Raw genomic sequence first — 19,055 nt, 5'->3', positions numbered from 1 at the left:
CTGTAAATTCTAAGAAGGCAGGGACTTTTGTTTTGCATTGATGTATCCCAGGTGCCTAGAACAGCATCTGACATACACATTGAATGAGCGAATATTGACATGAATGAATATATTGAGTGAACAAATGAATCCTTTGGCCTCAGATCTGAACCCAGGTTAAGGGAAAGACCGTTGCCTTATGAGAAGTGGAACTCGGGATTGGAGGTCACCAGTATTTACTGCAGAGAGCCAGCCTCTGCACTATAGGCTGCCTCCTTTCCAGAGGCTGGGCTGGGCTGTGCCCCAAAAAGGATGGCATGAACATACCTTAGCAACAGAAAAGTTGATGCCTAAAAAGCACTCCTACCATTTAAGTGCCTCTTGTTTAAATATATCCTTCACCAAAGGAGGTAGCTGTGATACAGTCCCAAGAGCACTGTATCAGGAGACCTGGGTTCAAGTCCCAGCTATGTCCATGTCTAGCTCTGTGGTTTAGGGTCGGTTACTAGCGCTCCCATGAGCCACGGTTTCCTCACTCATAAAAGGGGGATAGTGAGCCCCTCTTCACAATGTGCCTAGCTCCGTACCTCCTGATACCAGGAGACCTTCCATAAGCAGCGTCAGGCTGCTGGAGACCCTCTGAAAGGCCGGCAGTGTGGGTGGGTTCCCGAGCCTGTTTGCAAGCCGGTCTCCAGCTCTCCCCAGGAAAAGATCCAACAATGCCTCGTGAGTTTTGTTAGGGAGGATTGTGCAGCACCCCCCGCTCCAAACCCAAATCCCCAGTAAGTCAGGAAGATGTATGTGTTTTAAAACATTGGGAGGTCTGCTTTGGATCACCCTGGAGCTGTGGCTTCCCGGAGCAGCTGGGAGTGAGTGGAGGAAAGCCGTTCCTCTGTCGGGAGTTCTCCCGGCTCGGTGCTCATGTCCCACACAGGGGCTGCCTGCACTCGGCTTTGGCGGCCGTTGACTTTTAAATCATAAAAAGCCGCTCTATACACAGTTTACTCTGTTGCTAGAAGGCAGCGGAACATAGGTATTAAAAAAAAAAAAAAAAAAAAAAAAAACGGGCAGAAGAAGCAGCCGTTAATCCCGCCAGGCTTCTGGGCACTGGAGCAGTTGCGGATGACAAAAGTTAATTAGAAACATGAGCAGTTTAACTGAAAACACTTGTGACAATTGGAAGGGCAGCCTCTCCGGTCAGAGAATTTTTCCTAGGGAACCGTTGTGGGAGAAAGTGGCTGCCGCTAGGTAAGTCGTGTTGTGGTGACTTTGCAGGCACGGACGTGCTCTTCGGGGGCTGAAGGGCCGCATCCTCTTCGTTCTGTGCACCGGGCTGTATGGGGTGTGGGTGGCACGGCGCCGGGCTCGGCCGTGACATGCCTTCCCGGCCACTTTCTGTCTGACAGCTGCCCCTGTGTGGGCGATAGAGCTGCTTGGTTCTGAGTGCTCATGGAGGAGGGCATCCCTGATCTCATTTCCGTGGTACGGGCCGCCTCGGCCAGCAGAACTCCAGTTTGGAACCCGCCCTTCTTAGAATCATTCTGATTCCACTTTGCAAATATCTTGAGGCGTTTCTGAGAAGAGAGTCTGGCTGGGGAAATACACCCTAAGCGCCAAAGGGGAGACCTTGACTTTCAGATAACCTGTGTGTTTTCATGCCTATAGTAAATCGATGTGCATTTTATACTCTTAAGCTAAAAAATCTTTTTTAAGTCTTGCCTGAATCGTGCTGGTACCGCTTTCAAAATGTCAACATAGGAAAAAGCGTCTATGCTTTGATAGGACTTAGCAACTTCCTTGGGTAATTATTCTTCTGTAAAGATTATGCTTGGTTTCTCTTTCTTTTTTGTTCCGTTTTAATGTCTCTCCTACATTTTCTTAAAGGCGGCTAATTTTCAATTATTTCGCATTAACCGGGAAATTGGGTTGTGGGTTGAATAATTCAAAACAATATGTGTTTCCTACATCTTTCGTGGTGTAGGTTTTTGGTTTTTTACCAGAAACGCATGCTTAATTGTGCTTTGCACATGTTGATATTAAGATCAGTGTGCATTTGCACAGCAGATACCAGGATAGGACGGGAAATGTGAACTGTGTGTGATGGAGAGGAGGAAGTCAAGGTGGGATTTAAAAACTTAACCACGGGTGGGGGGCGCCTGGGTGGCTCAGTCAGTTAAGCGTCTGACTTCGGCTCAGGTCACAATCTCACGATTCGTGAGTTCGAGCCCCATGCCGGGCTTTGCGCTGACAGCTCAGGGCCTGGAGCCTGCTTCGGATTCTGTGTCTCCCTCCCCTCAGCTCCTCCCCTGCTCAGACTCTGTCTCTGTCTCAAAATAAATAAAGATTAAAAAAACTTAAAACAGCTTAACCACGGGTAAGGCACGGGAGGGTGGTGGAGCTATCTGAGTGTTTGGGTTGAGAGTGATGAGCTGTGGAACCATGGCCCACCCTCCCTGGCCGTCAGCGCAGGTCCACAGGTGTAATTCGGGTTTCCTTCTCTTCCCCATCTCTGCAGAGCCGTTGGCGAGCCCAGCCTCCTCCCACCCCGGAATGAGTGAAAATGCACCTGTTCCTCTGGAAAGTGGCAGCAGCCCCTCCCCTGCTAACAGCGGCGCCTCCTCGGCCATCCCCCAGCCCGGTGCTGCCTCCAAGCCCTGGCGCAGCAAGTCGGTCAGCGTGAAGCACAGTGCCACGCCGTCCATGCTCTCGGTCAAGCAGCCCGTGCCCGAGGCCCCCAGGCCCAGCCCCGAAGCCATGAAGCCAGCCCCCAACAGTCAGAGGTCCATGCTGGAAAAACTAAAGCTTTTCAACAGCAAAGGGGGTTCCAAGGCAGGCGAGGGCCCAGGGTCACGGGACACGAGCTGTGAGCGGCTCGAGATTCTACCCAGCTTTGAAGAGAGCGAAGAAACGGAAGCCACCAGTCGCTCGCTGTCCATGGCGGGTCCCGCTTCCAACAGCCCCAAGATCGCCCTCAAGGGCATCGCCCAGAGAACTTTTAGCCGGGCGCTGACCACCAAGAAGAGTTCCCCGAAAGGCAACGAGAAGGAAAAGGAGAAACAACAGCGGGAGAAGGAAAAGGAAAAAAGCAAGGACCTCGCCAAGAGAGCCTCTGTGACAGAAAGGCCGGACCTCAAAGAGGGGCCGAAAGAAGACCCCAGCGGGGCGGCGGTGACCGAGATGCCAAAAAAGTCCTCCAAGATCGCCAGCTTCATCCCCAAGGGGGGGAAGCTCAACAGTGCCAAGAAGGAGGCCACAGCCCCTTCCCACAGTGGAATACCAAAACCAGGAATGAAGAGCATGCCCGGGAAGTCCCCAAGTGCCCCTGCCCCTTCCAAGGAGGGGGAGCGGAGCCGGGGTGGGAAGCCGAGCTCGGGGCTCCCCCAGCAGAAGCCCCAGCTGGACAGCAGACACTCCAGTTCCTCCTCCAGCCTGGCATCCTCAGAAGGAAGAGGCCCTGGAGGGACCACCCTGAACCACAGCATCAGCAGCCAGACCGTCAGCGGGTCCGTCGGGACCACCCAGACCACAGGAAGCAATACCGTCAGTGTTCAGCTACCTCAGCCCCAGCAGCAATACAACCATCCCAACACTGCCACCGTCGCGCCTTTCCTGTACAGGTAGGTGCGGCCGCCTGTCTGCCCTTGCTGGGCCGTGGGCAGAGGAGCCTTTCTGGTAGGTCCCAGGTCTTTGAGGGCAGGAACCCGGCCTGCCCTCCAGGAACATGAAAGCTGACAGCTAACGTACGCCTTGATAAGCTCCCAGTAGAGCCATACACGTGTGCTTGAGGGAGCGACTAGTACAACACGGCTTGGGGGAGGGGGAGAGGAAGCAAAATTCGAGCTGACCCCAGGATGAGGAGGAGTTGGCCAGGCACGTGGGGACCCAGGGGCGTTTCAGAAGCAGCCGCAGCAGGAGCAGACGCGGTAAGTGTGGTTTGGTATCACTCAGTGTGACCGGCCCCGACATCGGTCCTAACATTTTCTGAACGTACCTTAAAAAATGAGAAACACAGATGTCACCTTGCTGAATGGGTGAGACCTCTTCTCACAGAGGCGTTCGTCTTGAGCTTCCAGATCCTCACGGCTGCTTACACATGGCATGTGTTAAGTATTTTTTCAGTCCTTGCTAGAATCTTTCTTCAAGAGAGCAGCATGAAAGGGCAAGGTAGTGATAGGAAGGGATCAGTTTTTTTTTTTTTTAAGTTTATTTTGGGGGAGGGAGGGGCAGAGAGAGAGAGAGAGAGAGAGAGAGAGAGAATCCCAAGCAGGCTTTGCACTGACAGTGCATTGGGGAGCCTGATGCAAGGCTTGAACTCATGAACCGTGAGATGGTGACCTGAGTTTAAATCAAGAGTTGGATGCTTCACTGACTAAGCCACCCAGGAGCCCCAGGGAGAGATCAGTTCTAGAAGAACAAAAGAATCAGGTTATATTGAGGAGACAAGCCTGGATGCTTGCTTGTCTGACTCCATTCTGTCCATTATCTGTCCCCCACACTCTCTCTCTCTAATGGCACATCCATAGGACTGCGGGAGACCACTTGGAGCCAGGTGCCGCTTGCTCTGTGTGCTTGTGGCCTGTGAGAGCCTCTCATTGCCCAGCCCGCACCACGCACCTTTGCAGGATGGAGGACACGGGCTCTGGGTGGTCCTTGGCCCATGTGGACAAGTCCTCTCCAGCAGATGGCAGCTGTGGTTTAAGGGAATCCCAGAGCTTTGCTCCCAGTGCCCAGCTTAATCCTGTACTTGAGACATGGAGTACATTTGGCCATTCTGCACAGCAGAATGTTACTAATACCTCTGCATAGCAAAAGGGGCCTGATGAGTGAATGCCGTTATCTAGGCACTTACTTTACAGCTTCTGCCCTAAGTATGTATACATATACACTGCACACACACACACACACCCCCGGACGCCCGTAGGCATGGACGTACATTGACAGCCACGTCCAAGTATGGACACAAGTTCACATACATATATAAAATGCTAGTGTGCATATGCACACATATATTTTCACACCTGTTCGCATGCAGACTCGTGCCCATACTTTCAGCTTCCTGTGTTTGCATGGTTCCCCCGAAGAAATGGATATCCCCTGTCTCCCTGCCTGAGTTGTGTTCTCGTAGGCTTTGTTACCGTGCCTGCCAACAGCGAGTGGGAAGACTGGCCTGAGTGATTCAGAGTAAAGCCAGGCAGGTCCAGCCAGTGAGGCAAGGCCAGGCTTCTCTTTGTCCCATCCCTCCTTCTTTCTCTTCTGCTTACCCTCCCCCTCAGCAGGGGTCACACCCGGACTTTTTAATTGGGAGAAGGTCATCTTTTTATTACATCCAGTCATTAGCTCAGCTAACCATTGGAGAAGAGTGCCAGGGCTTTTAGATAATGACTCAGCATTCGTCTCCATGCAGGGCTTTTAATACAGTTGTTCTCTGAACCATGGAGGCAGCTGAATTGCTCCCCATGAAATTTTTATCATTCCAGTAACATTAATAGTCTTGAGGTAATACATATTCAAGCTACTGCTCCCAGAGTCTTGATTTGCATTTTCGAAATTAAAATATATGATGGTGTTTGGACACCATCCATTTCACTCCCTTTTTCTTTTTTTCTGGAATGATTTGAAGGATTGTAAAACATTTAACCTCTTTTAAAATTTCACGCTTCTCTGTGAGAGGAAAACTCTTAACGAAAGAACAAATGTCTGACAAATACGAGAAATGAGAAAATGTCACTCGTATCTGTCAAGCTGTACTTGAATGTCCATGTTCACCCTGTGTGATGTCCCTCTGGCCCCTCTGATGTGCTTTTCCTTCTCAGGTGAGCCAGGATGGGAGTCAGGATGCCTGGGCTCTGTCTTTTATTAGCTTACAAATCGCTGGGTGGTCTGGGACCCTTCCCTGTGGGGACAGCTATGGAGCACATGCTACGTATGTGCAGAGACCCTGCCAAGGCTTTTCATGCCTTCGCCCATCGAATCATCCCCGAGACTTCACAAGCTCGCTACTTTTGAGATCCCCGTTCTGTAGGTGAGCAAACTGAGGCTCTGAGCGATTAAATAACTCACACCAAGTCCAGAGCTAATAGCTAGAAGAGCTAGTGTCTAAACCCAAGTCTGTCTAACTAGAGGGGCCAAGTTCTTAAGCGCCAAACAGTCTTGGATCGCTGAGTCAGTGCAGCTCCCTGAACCTCATTGTCTTCATCTATAGAGCAAGGAGATGAGATGAGATGAGAAGATTTTTTTAAATGGGTTAGACTCCCCTCGTGCTCTAAAATTCTCTCGAGTTCATGGGTTACTTACCGTAGAGAACTTGCCGTCTTCCCCTCCCCAGAACCTGTCAACATTGGCGATGTTACCAAGGCGTAAAAGAAAGATAAGTCATCTTTTTGAATCACACTGAATGAATTATATTGAGAAGTGACATGGACATGTATCACTTTACACTTGACCGAATGCTTCTTGAGTCCTGTCACGTGATTTTTGTGGCAGCCAGGAGAGGTCACTGTGGCTAGCCCTGCTGTACACATGGGGGACCTGAGGGTCAGAGGTGTGAAGTGACTTCTCACATGTGCGTGGCTCCCTGCAGCCAGCGAAATGTTCAGACTCCAAGTCTAATGCTCCTTCTAGGACCCAGCATCTTTCTAGACTTAAACATTTCTTGTTTATACATTCAGTACACCCTGCTTAAGGGCCCGCTCTACATGTGAACTTGAACAGCTTGAATTCTTACACGTACATGTCCAAAGAGCCAGTCTCTGCTTTCAGAGAGCTCTCTAGTTGAGGCAAGATTTATTAATTAGCTCGCATTGTAATACATCGGCATCAGGAGAATAAGAAGGCTGTAGAAACGCACAGGTGGAGCGCTTAGCCAGCAGAGTCAGGGAAGGTTTCCCGGCCAAGATGACATGGGAACTGTGTGTTAAAGGCTGATTAGGAGCAAGAGAGGAATGAAGAGGAAAAGAGCCTTTAGGCACAGGTCACACTAACTACGAAGGCAAAACCCTTAAGGGCATGGTGTGCTCTAGGAATGAAGACACAGGTGGAAGAGAAGACACGGCAGGGCTGTGTGTACAGGGCAGGGTGGCACAAGACAGGGCTGGAAATGAATACCCATGTGGGGCGTTGTCTACCACAGTTAGGACGTCAGACCTTACGCTGTGGGCCATGGAAACCATCGGAGGCCTTTGATCAGAGGGTGATGTGATCGTATCGGTGTCGCAAAAACCAGTGGAGGATGGTGTGGGGAGTAGACTGGACCTACAGGCAGTCTAGAATAGAGGCCACAGACTCAGATGCCTGATTCCGACCCAAAAGGTCATAGAAACGAGTGTCCGGGGATAATGGGACCGCGGCAGGAGTGCTAGACTGTCTAGAGGGAGCAGCCATCACTTGGCACCAGCAGGTGGCGCCCTGCAAGAAAGGCCGTGTAGACTTTCTTGTTTTCACTGCCAAGTGGAGAAACGGACGAGGCAGAAATCCAGATATTTCTTGTGAAATCTCCCAATTTTAAACCGTTGAAATGAATTCAAAAAGCTTCAAAATACTACACAGACCAATAAGAATCTACGGGCTGGTTCCGACACCTGGCTGCCGTTTGCAACCTCCAGGCTGGAAGCAGTGTTTACAAAGTGCTTACAGGTCAGAGATGATGAAAGCCTGGACTCTGGCCAGTGGGTCAAAAGGAGCAACAGGAATCCAAAAATCCTCAAGGGGTGGGGACTGCAGGAATTTGGAATTGACGGCTTCATTAGGAGGGCGAAGGTGGGGAAGGATGGGTGACTTGAGGTTTCTCGGTACGTCCCCCACGTTTAATTAAGACAGTCCACATTCCTGGCAAACACTTTTTTCACAGAGAGTGAAGTCTGGGTGAATGAGTTCAGGATGCTAATGAATTAATAACGCTACACCCAGGGTTACGCATCTGAGTGTAATTACACATTTGCACGCCTCGCCTAGGTCAGCCGAGGTAGTTGTGGCAAGAACGCATTGCATGAAGCAGTGGCCTTGATTTACTGGACAAATAAAGGCACAGAGAAGGTTTGGGGAAGTACAGATTTCAAAGTGTTGAAATAATGATCGATGAGACCTTTCATCTCCGAAGATCTGAGCTCTGAATCCGAGACGTAGGGGGCCAACACACCTGCTTGGCACCCACTCCTGACCGGTTTTGTAGTCACCTTTCCAGAGAGAGCCATGACAGGAGGATTTGGGGAGGGCCACGGGGCTGCCAGTGGAGTCATCTTTATGCTTGACTTTCTGGTATTGCTGAGTACTTAGAAGTTGCTCTTTGGCAGAGGTTAAGTGATCCAAACCACTCAGTACTCTCCAGCCTTTTTCTGGCCAGACCTAGCTCCCTGATAGGGATTCGGAGAAGCATTCCCCAGTGAGGGATTGCAGACCCTCCATTTGGGCAACGAATATTTCATCTTTTACAGTTCGGTGGCTCCCTCCGTTTCTAGGACATTGCTCCACATGTGCTGATGAATTATTTAGAGTCAGTCTGCTGGTCTGCTCTGTTCTAAAGCGTCTCGTTGAAGGGGGTGATGGCGTGTGCTGTGGTCAGACCACAGCGGTCCAGATGTGGTAGCTACTGCTCGTGACAAGTGTGTCTGCTTTGGTTTGTGTGTGAAGGTCCCAGACAGACACCGAAGGGAATGTTACTGCTGAATCCAGCTCCGCGGGCGTGAGCATGGAATCCAGCCACTACACTAAGAGTGGACAGCCTGCTCTGGAGGAGCTCACTGGTGAGTATGGAGCCCCAGAAAGTCTGTGTCTGCTGCCGATGAGACCTCCCACATAACCACCCGGCCTGATTGGAGTCGCCTTACTGTTGCACTGACGGATAACCTAAACAAAGTTACTAGTGTTATTTTTTTGTTTTCCGTCTTCTCTTTCTTCCCTGTCCTCTCTCGCACAATCTACTCCCTTGTCCCCAGAATTATAAGTAAATCTCTTGCTTACTGGCAAATCCTGTTTTAATACACGTTCCATTTCATTCGTGTAGCGGACCTGGGCTGCTCTGACACTTAACTTTGAATCTCCTTGTTCACTCTTCAGATAAAGTCACTTTCGAACAAGATCTGGAACTATCATATCTTGCCTTTTTTTTTTTTTTCTTTCCTGTGTGGAAGCACTGGTTGAAAATGCATTCTTGTCATCCTGCATTAATCGGAAAGGAGAACACAGCATGCTTCTTCTACCAAAAATAAACATATCTAAATTTTATTTAAGTTTAACTTAGACGATGATGATTAAAGGGCTATTATGTTACATGAAAACATAAAATCCACGGTTGCCATGTAGTTAATTCCACGGGTATTGATTTATTAAGGTTATAAACCTGTCACATCCTCAAAGGAGAAAAGTTAGCGTATGAGTCAGGATTCCTACTGCGCTGCATTCGGGGTTTATCACCACCTCTGTCTGTCTGCCCCGTTCCCCACTTCTGTGTCCTATGTTCCAGCAACTTCTAATCAGGGAAGTGAGTGGTAAACCACACATTTAGCAGTGGTTGTGTTATTCTTTGCATATCTTACCACTTCCAGGGTTGGCTTAAAAATCGAATCCATGTTTCAAGTCCATTTATTAGGCTAAATATCCACGACCACACCGTTTTAATAGCCACATCACAGCTGTGGAGTTGGTCTGCAGCCCACGTGAGGGGATCATACCCATCTCACCATTAGCTCTGAGTATTAATTTCAGAGGATCTGAGCTATTTAACTATTTCCTTCTGGTTCTGCTGGCCGGGCACAGTGATGAGGCAGAGTTTTCAAGCCATTTAGAAGTGATCCATCTTGCAGTGGCTCAGGACCCCACATTTGGGATTGATTTTGTGCTTCCTTCTCTCCAAGCTTTGTACCTCCTTGCATATGAGGACATGGCTAGCCCAGCAAAAGAGCCCGCTACGAGAAGGGTGTGGCGTTCAGTGACTACTCAGGTCTCCACACACATTCCAGACTGTATTCTTATGTGCACACATCAAAAGAGGCAGGCTAGTGCTCCGAGAGCCCGGCATATATCAGACGTGTGTCCCGTGGAGTAGTGTGGATTCATGTCAGACTCTGAGGCTCTGCAAAATTCACATTTGAAAAGCAGAAGCAGCGGCCAGAGAACATTCCACATCACACTTCCCTCCCTTTTTTCTTCCTTCCTTCCCTCCTTCCTTTTTTTTTTTTTTTTTTTTTTTCCTAAGTGGAATTTCTTAGAGTGACTTGTCTTTACGTTCAAGCAGTAGACATCACATGTGTGACTATGCTGTGAATCATTTTGTGGACACAGCGGATAGTAGCATAAGGTCGAATTAACCTATCCACAGCTGATCCCTTGAAGTGACAATGAGTAGCGGGTATATTCAGAAATGGACATTTATGACACTGACCGATTGCTTAGTTCTGCCCCTCTTCAGGTGGCGAACTAGGTGGGTTTTCCCATGGTGCTTTGTCATTTGTATGACATTACAGTTGAGACCTTGTAACTTGGATCATAGAGTCAGAAGGGAGCACACACACCTGTTGATTATCCAGTCCACGAATCCCTCTGTCCTTCACTGACAAATTGTCTTTCAGTCTCTGCTTGAATGTTTGTGACAGGAAATTATTCCTTCGTAAGGCAGCCCTTCCACTTTTTTGTTGGCCTTCACTGGTAACAGAAATTCTTTATTCTTTCGTTTCTAGTCACTGGATATAATCCATCCTCTTATAGCCCACAGCTGATTTCCATTCTTTGTCGTACAACAGCTTCTCCCTTGAGCCTCCTCCCTCCAAGGGAAAATCCCGGGCTCCCTCCATGTTCCTCTTGTAACACCCTGACGTCCTCCAAGGTCAGCCCTGTTGGGTCACAGTGTGGTGTTCTGTCCATCGTGGCCGGTCGCCCAAGGGAGGGCTGACCTTGTGAATACAGAGAAGCTGCAGAGGGACAGGGAATACCTTAAGACCTCTGTATGCGAGCAGAAGGGCCTCCATTTCCACCGGAGCACAGTTGTGTGTTCATTCTGCTCAGGCTGTGAGCTGGTGCACATCCTTGCTCAGATCGTGCAGCATCTGAGGAGACAGAAACGGCAATTGAGAATGTGATCACCTGAGCAAGGTGGGTGGGTCCTAGTTTGCGCTTCTGCGCTGCTCTTGGAATCTGGTATGTGTCGTGCTCTGGGCTGGGGCTGGGGGGTTGCAGGCGTTTCCCAGCACAAAGCCGCACGCCCCAACAAGGGAAACAGGAAACTCGAATTCAGCAAGCCCTCATTTTGTGCCAGGCATATCATAAGCGTCTCATGCGATCCTCCTACTGCCCCTTTCAGGGAAGGTTTTTATCCGCATTTGACAGATGACATTCAGAAAGGATCAAATGACTCACTCGAAGTCAAGCGGCTAATAGATAGCATCGCCAGAGTTCAAACCTTTGTCGAAATGCAGGCAGTCTGTGCTTTTTCTTTCAGCCCTACGCTGACCAAACATTTTTGGACAATAAATATCTCTCGGGCAACTGCAGATTTGTGTGAGAGTTACTAAGAGTAAGGGTGAGATACCTTCCCATCTCAAAGGTCTTTTGAATTTCTAAAGGAGAGTTTACAGGTGAACATGCCAATTAGGAGAGACATGGGAAAATAGGTACAATTATGATGCTTTTATAGGTGGTTAAGTTAACTAATTGGGAAATTTGTGCCTAGATTTAGCTTTCTTTATTATTAATTTATTTTAAGTTTGTTTATTTTTGAGAGAGAGAGTGCACATATGTGCATGGGAGAGGGACAGAGAAAGAGAGCAAATCCTGATGAGGGGCTCGATCGCACAGACTGTGAGATCATGACCTGAGCTGACATAGAGAGTCGGATGCTTAACCGACTGAGCCACCCAGGCGCCCCTAGGTTTAGCTTTGATAAATGTTTACTGCAGGGCCTAGAGCTGTCCCAAGGATCAGTACCTTTTTGGCCTTCTTATGATAGACAGAATATGGCCAAAGTGACAGCAAAAGATACTGGATAGGCCAGGAGATAGATGTAGTTACATTCTTCCAGTGCCATGCAGGAAGGGAAGTAAACTTTCATCACTGCTTTTGTTTGAAAACACACATATATATGTATGTTTAAAGAATTGGGTGGGAAATGCAAGCCTGGACCACTGTTCAGATAAGAGAAAAATGCCTTCCAACTTTCTCTTGGTTCAAAAGGAGGAGAAAATTGGAAACACTTGGTATTTTCAAGGACCAGAGAGTTTGCTAGAGCAAATTTCCTCCATAAAATCACACATGTGTCATTCAGTCCATCTCCCGGTCTCCAGGCACTACCGTGTCAAGAACAACTATAGAAGCTTTTCTGCCTCAGAAAGAAAGTTCCATAACATTTCTTAGCTGCCTGTTCCCTTATTTAAATTATTTTTAATGTCTATTTATTGTAAGGAGACAGAGACATAGTGTGAACGAGGGAGGGACAGAGAGAGAGGGAGACACAGAATCTGAAGTAGGCTCCAGGCTCTGAACTGTCAGCACAGAGCCCGATGCGGGGCTCGAACCCGTGAACTGCGAGATCATGACCTGAGCTGAAGTCTGACGCCCAACTGACTGAGCCACGCAGGTGCCCCGTTAGCTGCCTGTTCCCTTATTAATGACAGCTGCTGGGAGTTCTATGTAGTTCCTGATGTCAATCCCACTCGCTGCTGCCCGTCCATTGTACCAGTTCTATGCGGACATGTCCTTAAAAATGTTGCTCAAAGCTTGAGATAGTCATAGGCTTTTAAGGAGCCTCGACTGTGGCTCTTCGGCAGGCTTCTCAGCCTTCCCTGGAATTACTCTGAGGGACAGGTGTTTGCTTCCTTCCATCATTCCCCATCTCCTCTGCCCCATGTAAGCCCACACGAAGCAGAAGAGCCAGAGAACCCAGAGCAAGGCTTCTCTGGAGGGCATGTGGCTTCCTAGCTTGTGTAGGGCCCGTTTCTGCTGGTACCCTTATGCCAGCTTGACCTCTGACTGGCCGGGTGTTGTGTGGAAAATCTTGCCCAGAGAATGGAAGTTTCATCCCCCGAAGAGAAACCCTCGGTCCTCTTGATGGCTTCCTGCTCTGCAGCACCAGCTGGCATGACTTAGTGCCTGAGGTGGATGCTGTGCTCGGGAATCTCCAGGCCCTATCCCATTTACAGCTGTCCTACGTCGGTACTGTTACTGTCCTCTTTTGAGGACTGTGGAATCTGAGCGATAGAGAAGGTCAGCACCTTCCCCACGGTCACGCAGCCAGTGAGTTAGAAGAACCAGAATTTGAGGTGACATAAAAATCCAACAGAAAGAGGCAAACCTCTCTCTGTAGAAATATTTGTGATTAATAAGTGAAGATCTTTTAGGCGCTGCAAGTCGTGTTTACCAAATAGGGCTGGTAGAAAGCAGAGTGTTACCACCAATGGGTGAGAAAATAAAATGCTTCACCCACTTCTGCACGGGCAGAAAATGATTGGTGGGAGGTGCTTAGACCTAACTTGTGTTTGTCTTTATTGGAGACAGTTTGTAAATGTGTTTGCCCTTCAGGCCAGGTGCTTTGCTTCTCCTGCAAGGTAGACTTTACCTGTTTCAGAAGGGACCTGGAGGGAAAAGAAAGACTTCTCTCCTTGGATTTAGCGACTTCCTTTGGGTGTCCATCCATCCATTTGTTCTCAAGTCCTTAAGCGCCCACAGTGAGCCAGGCCCTGAGCATCGAACATGGCGTGTTCCATGGAGCTCACGATCTATCAGAGGATTAAAAGTCTTACGCCTCATCTTTCCAGGGGAAGACCCTGAAGCTCGACGGCTGCGAACAGTGAAGAACATCGCTGACCTGCGGCAGAACTTGGAGGAGACCATGTCTAGTTTACGGGGAACTCAGGTCACACACAGGTGAATGAATGTCTTCACTGAATCACGGGCAACTTGATTTTCATGCAGCTTCTCCTATGTTTGTTCATGCCACCAGCAATGCGACTTGGTTAATAATGGAATAAATAATTTTGATCCCCAAATGTGCTGGAATTCACAGAGCAGGCCATACAATGTGCAGAAGAGAAACGTCAGGGGCAAAAATCAGTATAGACTGGTTCCTCCCCAAAGCAGAAGGTCTCTAAATCCATTTGTCAGTGGATATTGTGGACCAGTTCCATTTAAATTTCACTTGACTTGCATTTTCCAAGCCTGTATTGTGCTGTTAAAATGAGCAGGTGAACTATATTTGACCTGTGTGATAAAGTGAATAACTTGAATTCCTACCCAGTCTTCTGATACACAGTGCTCTGTAATGTTGTTAGTCATGCCCGCGTATGAAACACGTAAGGAAATATTTATAAAAACTTATGATCGTGTTTAAACTGTGATTGCGTTGGATGAGATCTAGGATTACATTGGAAACATGCATCAGGTTGTTTTCATTGTTGAGCGTGAAGTCGAAGAGGTTGCAACCCTCTGACACCCTTCGTGGATTTTGGCAGAACCAAAGTTGACGGTTTGCCTTTGGCCTTGATGATGAAGGCAAAGTGCTAGTTACCCCAGTAACTCCCAGGGAGTCTCCCTTGCTTCTCCAATTTCAGTTTCTTTGATAAATGAACATAGCAGAGGGACAGCAGGGCTTCCCCAACTCCCGGCAGCTTTGGCAGAACGGGGCTGAGCGCTGTGGGTTCTATCTTAAATGAGACAGGAGCCTGAACCTTAGGGGTCCCCAGTATGAGGGTAGTAAGGCCGCTTCTAGGATGAAAGGGAAACAGAAATAGTTGAGGCACCAAACTGGTTCTTCCCGAGGACAGTAAACTTGACGGGTCGTAGTGTGGTGCCCCCTTGCCAAACCTTTACCTATTTGATGGCATGGAGCCAGCTGCTAGACCCCGTGACGCCGTGATCAAGTACGAAACATCCCTCTTTCCACCTTAATCACCGAAACTGACTTGCTGGGGGTTGTGGCAGTTTGGTGGCTTTCTTGGTTTGGGCTAGGACAGTCATGACAGCGGGGAGACCTTTGATGGCTTTTCTTCAGGGAAGGCTCTCTCAGCTCAGTTGGGAGACCCCAGTGCACTCTGCAGAGGTACATTAACCAGCCTGCTTGTGCCACAAGATCTGCAGGGCTGGAAAGAGTGATGTGAGAGTCTTTCTAATGGCCAGGGATGCACGCAGTCTCCTGGCAGATTCAGGTCCTTGTAACTTAATTTATTATGGACCTTCAACCTGGGTAATTACCACTCTCCCAGCCTCTTGCCCCTGAAATTTAGTTGTCCTTTTGGACGAGATGTGGGAGAAGAAAAGTGTGGGGGGAAATAGAGCTTAGAGTTAGAAAATCAGGGCTCTCCCCACCTGCTTGGTGTAGAGGGAGCTGAGCATGTGACAGGTGACACTGGGAGCTCGGGAGTGGAAAAGGGGAGCTGTCACACAGCATCCTGGAATGTGTGGGTCAGAGGATATGTTATGTCCCCTCCCTGTCATTTTGGCATTTTTCCTTTCTTGGGTTGGAAAGAAGAGTCCAGTAGTTAAGATCATTTCATTGAAGTCAGGGGTAAGTGGGGATCTGGTACCATGTTTTAGGGGGAAGGTCTCTGCTGGGCTTCTCAGAGTGTTCTATTCACATACAGCTTTGTCTTCTCATTTTTAACAGGAAATACGGTGGGTAGTGCATTGGTGGCTATTGCTTGATCCTGTTTCGTGTATGGGAAGTATTTCATAGTTTTAAAAAAAATTACATAATTCTAAACAAAAAAAAAAAAAAAAAAGCTACAAAGGATCCTGAGTTAATGAGGTTCTAAGCCAAGGCCGCTTTTATGTTTTCAGCACATTGGAAACCACATTTGACACCAACGTCACCACGGAGATAAGTGGGCGCAGTATCCTCAGCCTGACAGGCAGACCCACTCCTCTGTCCTGGAGACTCGGCCAGTCCAGCCCCCGGCTCCAAGCGGGAGATGCCCCCTCTATGGGCAACGGGTACCCGCCTCGAGCCAACGCCAGCCGGTTCATCAACACCGAGTCAGGCCGCTACGTGTACTCTGCCCCTCTGAGGAGGCAGCTGGCCTCCAGGGGAAGCAGCGTCTGCCACGTGGACGTCTCAGACAAGGCAGGAGACGAGATGGACCTGGAAGGCATCAGCATGGACGCCCCCGGCTACATGAGTGACGGGGACGTTCTGAGCAAGAACATCCGGACTGATGACATCACAAGCGGGTGAGTCCCTGGGGCTTCTCTCTCTCCACAGAGCGGGAGAAGGCTTGGCAGCTGGTTTCTCTCTGGTGGGGCCTTGTGTAAGTTCTCTGAGATCAGACTGTCTACTGCACTCTGCTGTCCCTGTCAATGGTGGTGTGGTGTGAGGGGGAACTTTCTGGGCTGACAGTCACCAGACCTGAGGCCCCAGTCCAGACTTAGCCAGTAACTTGCTCGGGGAGGTCTAGCAAGGTTCCACCGGCGGCCGGAGTGACACTTGGCAACAGACTGATCGTGTTGGTCCTTTAAACCAAGACTCACGCCTAAGATGGAATCCAGACTCCTTAGTTCGGCCGTCGCCTTCTTAGAGGTCCTCCTTCTCCATCCGTCTTGCTTCCTCTGCTTCCTGGCTTCCTTCTCTTCCTCATTCTCATCAAGCTTCTTCCTGCCTCATGGGCTGTGGGCTCTCCACCTGGATTCGGTTCCTGTGATCCTTGGCCAGCAGCTCTTTGGAGGAACCCTCCTCGACTACTCAGCTTGAAGTAGTTATGTGGCCTGCCCCGTGCCCTGATCATCTCCATCGCCGTCTTATGCTCCCCCAAAAGCTTGTCCCTATTGGAAATTGTCCTGACGACATGTTTATATTTTCTTGTCCCCCTGCCCCCTCCTGCTTGCCACAATAAAGCACCATGAAGGAGGGACATCGTCTGGCCTATTCACCGCCTTATCCCCCATGCATCATGGTACACACAGAAGCTTGTATCATAAATATGGCTGACTTCATGAATGTGTGGATCGAGAGATGAAGGAAAAAACCCAGCCTCCCTGTTTCTCCATTTGTTCACATGGGAAGTTAAAGTGAGCGGTGGGATGATGTCTAAGTTGCCCTGTGGCCACGTATGGCACGAGGCAAGGCTTCCTGATATTAACTTCACTCCCAGATCTCTGTGAGAACTGAAGGAGCCCCTGTTTATTTCACTTGCCTGAGACTTCTTCATTTGAGAACTTGTGCACAAACTCTCCAAGATCTTTTCCTCCTCTCCCAAAATTAGCAGTCAGAATTGCAGCTAATAGAAATCAGGCATGGGGCACCTGGATGGCTCAGTCGGTTAAGCATCCGACTTTGGCTCAGGTCATGATCTTGCACCCCGTGGGTTCGAGTCCTGCCTCAGGCTCTGTGCTGACAGCTCAGAGCCTGGAGCCTGCTTCGGATTCTGTGTCTCCCTCTCTTTCTCTCTGCCCCTCCCCTGTTCTCACCCTGTCTCTCTCTCTCTCTGTCTCTTGCTCGCTTTCTCATTAAAACAAACAAACAAACAAACAAACAGTCATAATAATCATCCTGCTCATTTCCATGAACAGAGTGATCAAGATCCCCATGGGTGAGTCAGTATTTAAATAATTTTAATAATAGCTAATGTTCCCACTACGTGCCAAGCACTGTGCTTCATATACGTTATCTTGTTCTGTGTCACAACAAGTAGGTGATATCATAATCCCCATTTTTATGAATGAGTAGGAAGGGTAAAGAACTTGCCTAAGGTCTCAAAGTGATGAGGAGACAGAGCCCAGGGTTCGGGGCTTCAGAACCTGAGCCTGTTATTAAACCATCTTCTCCAACATTTTATCACTACACTAAAATAGCACAACTACTGGAGTTTATTTCAAAATTAATTGACTTTTGCACAGTTTTACTTGTCTTAGTAGAAATGTTCTTTCATTTCATGAAAACCTCAGCTATAGACATGCTTTGGCTTTCTGCCCGTCCCTTTTAGAACCATCTTGGTGAGCAAAATCTTGGGAGACAGGAGCCACCAAACCCTTACAGTGGGACAAATTTCTGCTTTCCAGAATGGCTGGGAACATTAATGGACTAGTAAAATCTGGTTAACCGAGAGCATAATCATATGTTGCTAGTTTTCCATAAGCACGAAAAACAATCACATATACCTATTACTAAAATTGCCTGTAATTTAACCTTTTTATTATTATTTAGAAGACTTTTGGTGTCCAGTGTGGCCTCAAGATTATCATTACCAATTCCCACTGGAATATGCTACGAAAATATTTTTTAGTGATTCTGAGATTTTTTGTGCGTGTGTCCTCTAATAGTTAATTTTATTGTCAAGCTAGTCTTTTAATCCTCAGTAGACGGTCAGTGTCTGGTTTTGAGGTAGTGTTTACAGTTTCCACAAGGTGGCGTCATTGGAACACTCTCCACTGAACCTGAGTGCTGTCCCAGTGAGATGGTCCTAGATTTTTAGCTCTTCAACCATAACCTTTATCCCTGCTAAGTAGCACAAATGTTTACATTTCAGTTCCTGCTTCGGGAAAGCTTACATTTTTAGCAAGTGAGATATGCTCAGAGCAAGTGCAGATAAAAGTGCGGAAATGTAAGCAAACCACCCAATTATTGACACTGGAGAACTCTGGTCTGGTTTCCTTCCCCATTTCTTTTAATGCAGAACTTTACCTTCAAAATGAGGAGAGGGAAGCCCGGATGGCATCTAATGCTCCGGAACACGAGTTAAGTAAGACTCCGCTCTATGGAGACGCGTGTTGAGTTTTCTGTTTTGAGGCCAAGTTACCTGTTTGCCTTCATATGCTGAGTTCAAGGCAGGTTTAAGGTTCTTGGTACTCTTTTCTTTTTCCCTTTATACACATGACTATGTGTAGGTGTTGAAGGACTGAGCTATTGTTCCATGCTTTGGAATCTGCTAAATAAGTCCTTGCTGAAGCAGTGGATGTAGTGGAAAGAAAACAGACCGAGTCGTGAGCCTGAGCTGGAACCCTGCTCGGCCCCCTTGCAAGCTCTGTGACGTTAGTACAACATTTAACGCCCCTAAGCCTTGCAGCACTACAATTAATATGGTCTTTACCCCTCTACAATTAGATAGTTCTCTTTGAGGTTGTGTCTGGTTAATGGCAAATATCTGATGAAGGCACAGGGTTTCAGA

The 19,055-nt window shown here is 48.4% G+C and overlaps 1 protein-coding gene across 11 annotated transcripts in view; it reads left to right on the top strand.

The window, feature by feature from the left end:
• Positions 1 to 19,055, top strand: part of NAV2 (neuron navigator 2) — a 732,958-nt gene that overhangs the window by 558,705 nt on the left and 155,198 nt on the right. For 10 of the 11 annotated variants that reach the window (XR_013550161.2, XM_078433316.2, XM_078433314.2 and 7 more), the window contains 4 exons: positions 2,495 to 3,596; positions 8,605 to 8,717; positions 13,719 to 13,827; positions 15,736 to 16,125. Coding sequence is in view for 10 of the 11 variants with exons in the window: in XM_078433316.2 (XP_078289442.2) it covers positions 2,495 to 3,596; positions 8,605 to 8,717; positions 13,719 to 13,827; positions 15,736 to 16,125 (1,714 nt within the window). In the remaining variant the exon portion in view is untranslated. Of the gene's footprint in view, positions 1 to 1,101; positions 1,228 to 2,494; positions 3,597 to 8,604; positions 8,718 to 13,718; positions 13,828 to 15,735; positions 16,126 to 19,055 lie in introns of those variants that run through there. The other variant, XM_078433319.2, reaches the window with a different exon arrangement.

The sequence above is a fragment of the Panthera onca genome, chromosome D1 (assembly GCF_046562875.1).
Source record: "Panthera onca isolate mPanOnc1 chromosome D1, mPanOnc1 haplotype 2, whole genome shotgun sequence".
NCBI lineage: Eukaryota > Metazoa > Chordata > Mammalia > Carnivora > Felidae > Panthera > Panthera onca.
Note: the sequence above shows the minus strand (reverse complement) of the source record. Positions and strands in the feature narration are given on the sequence as shown.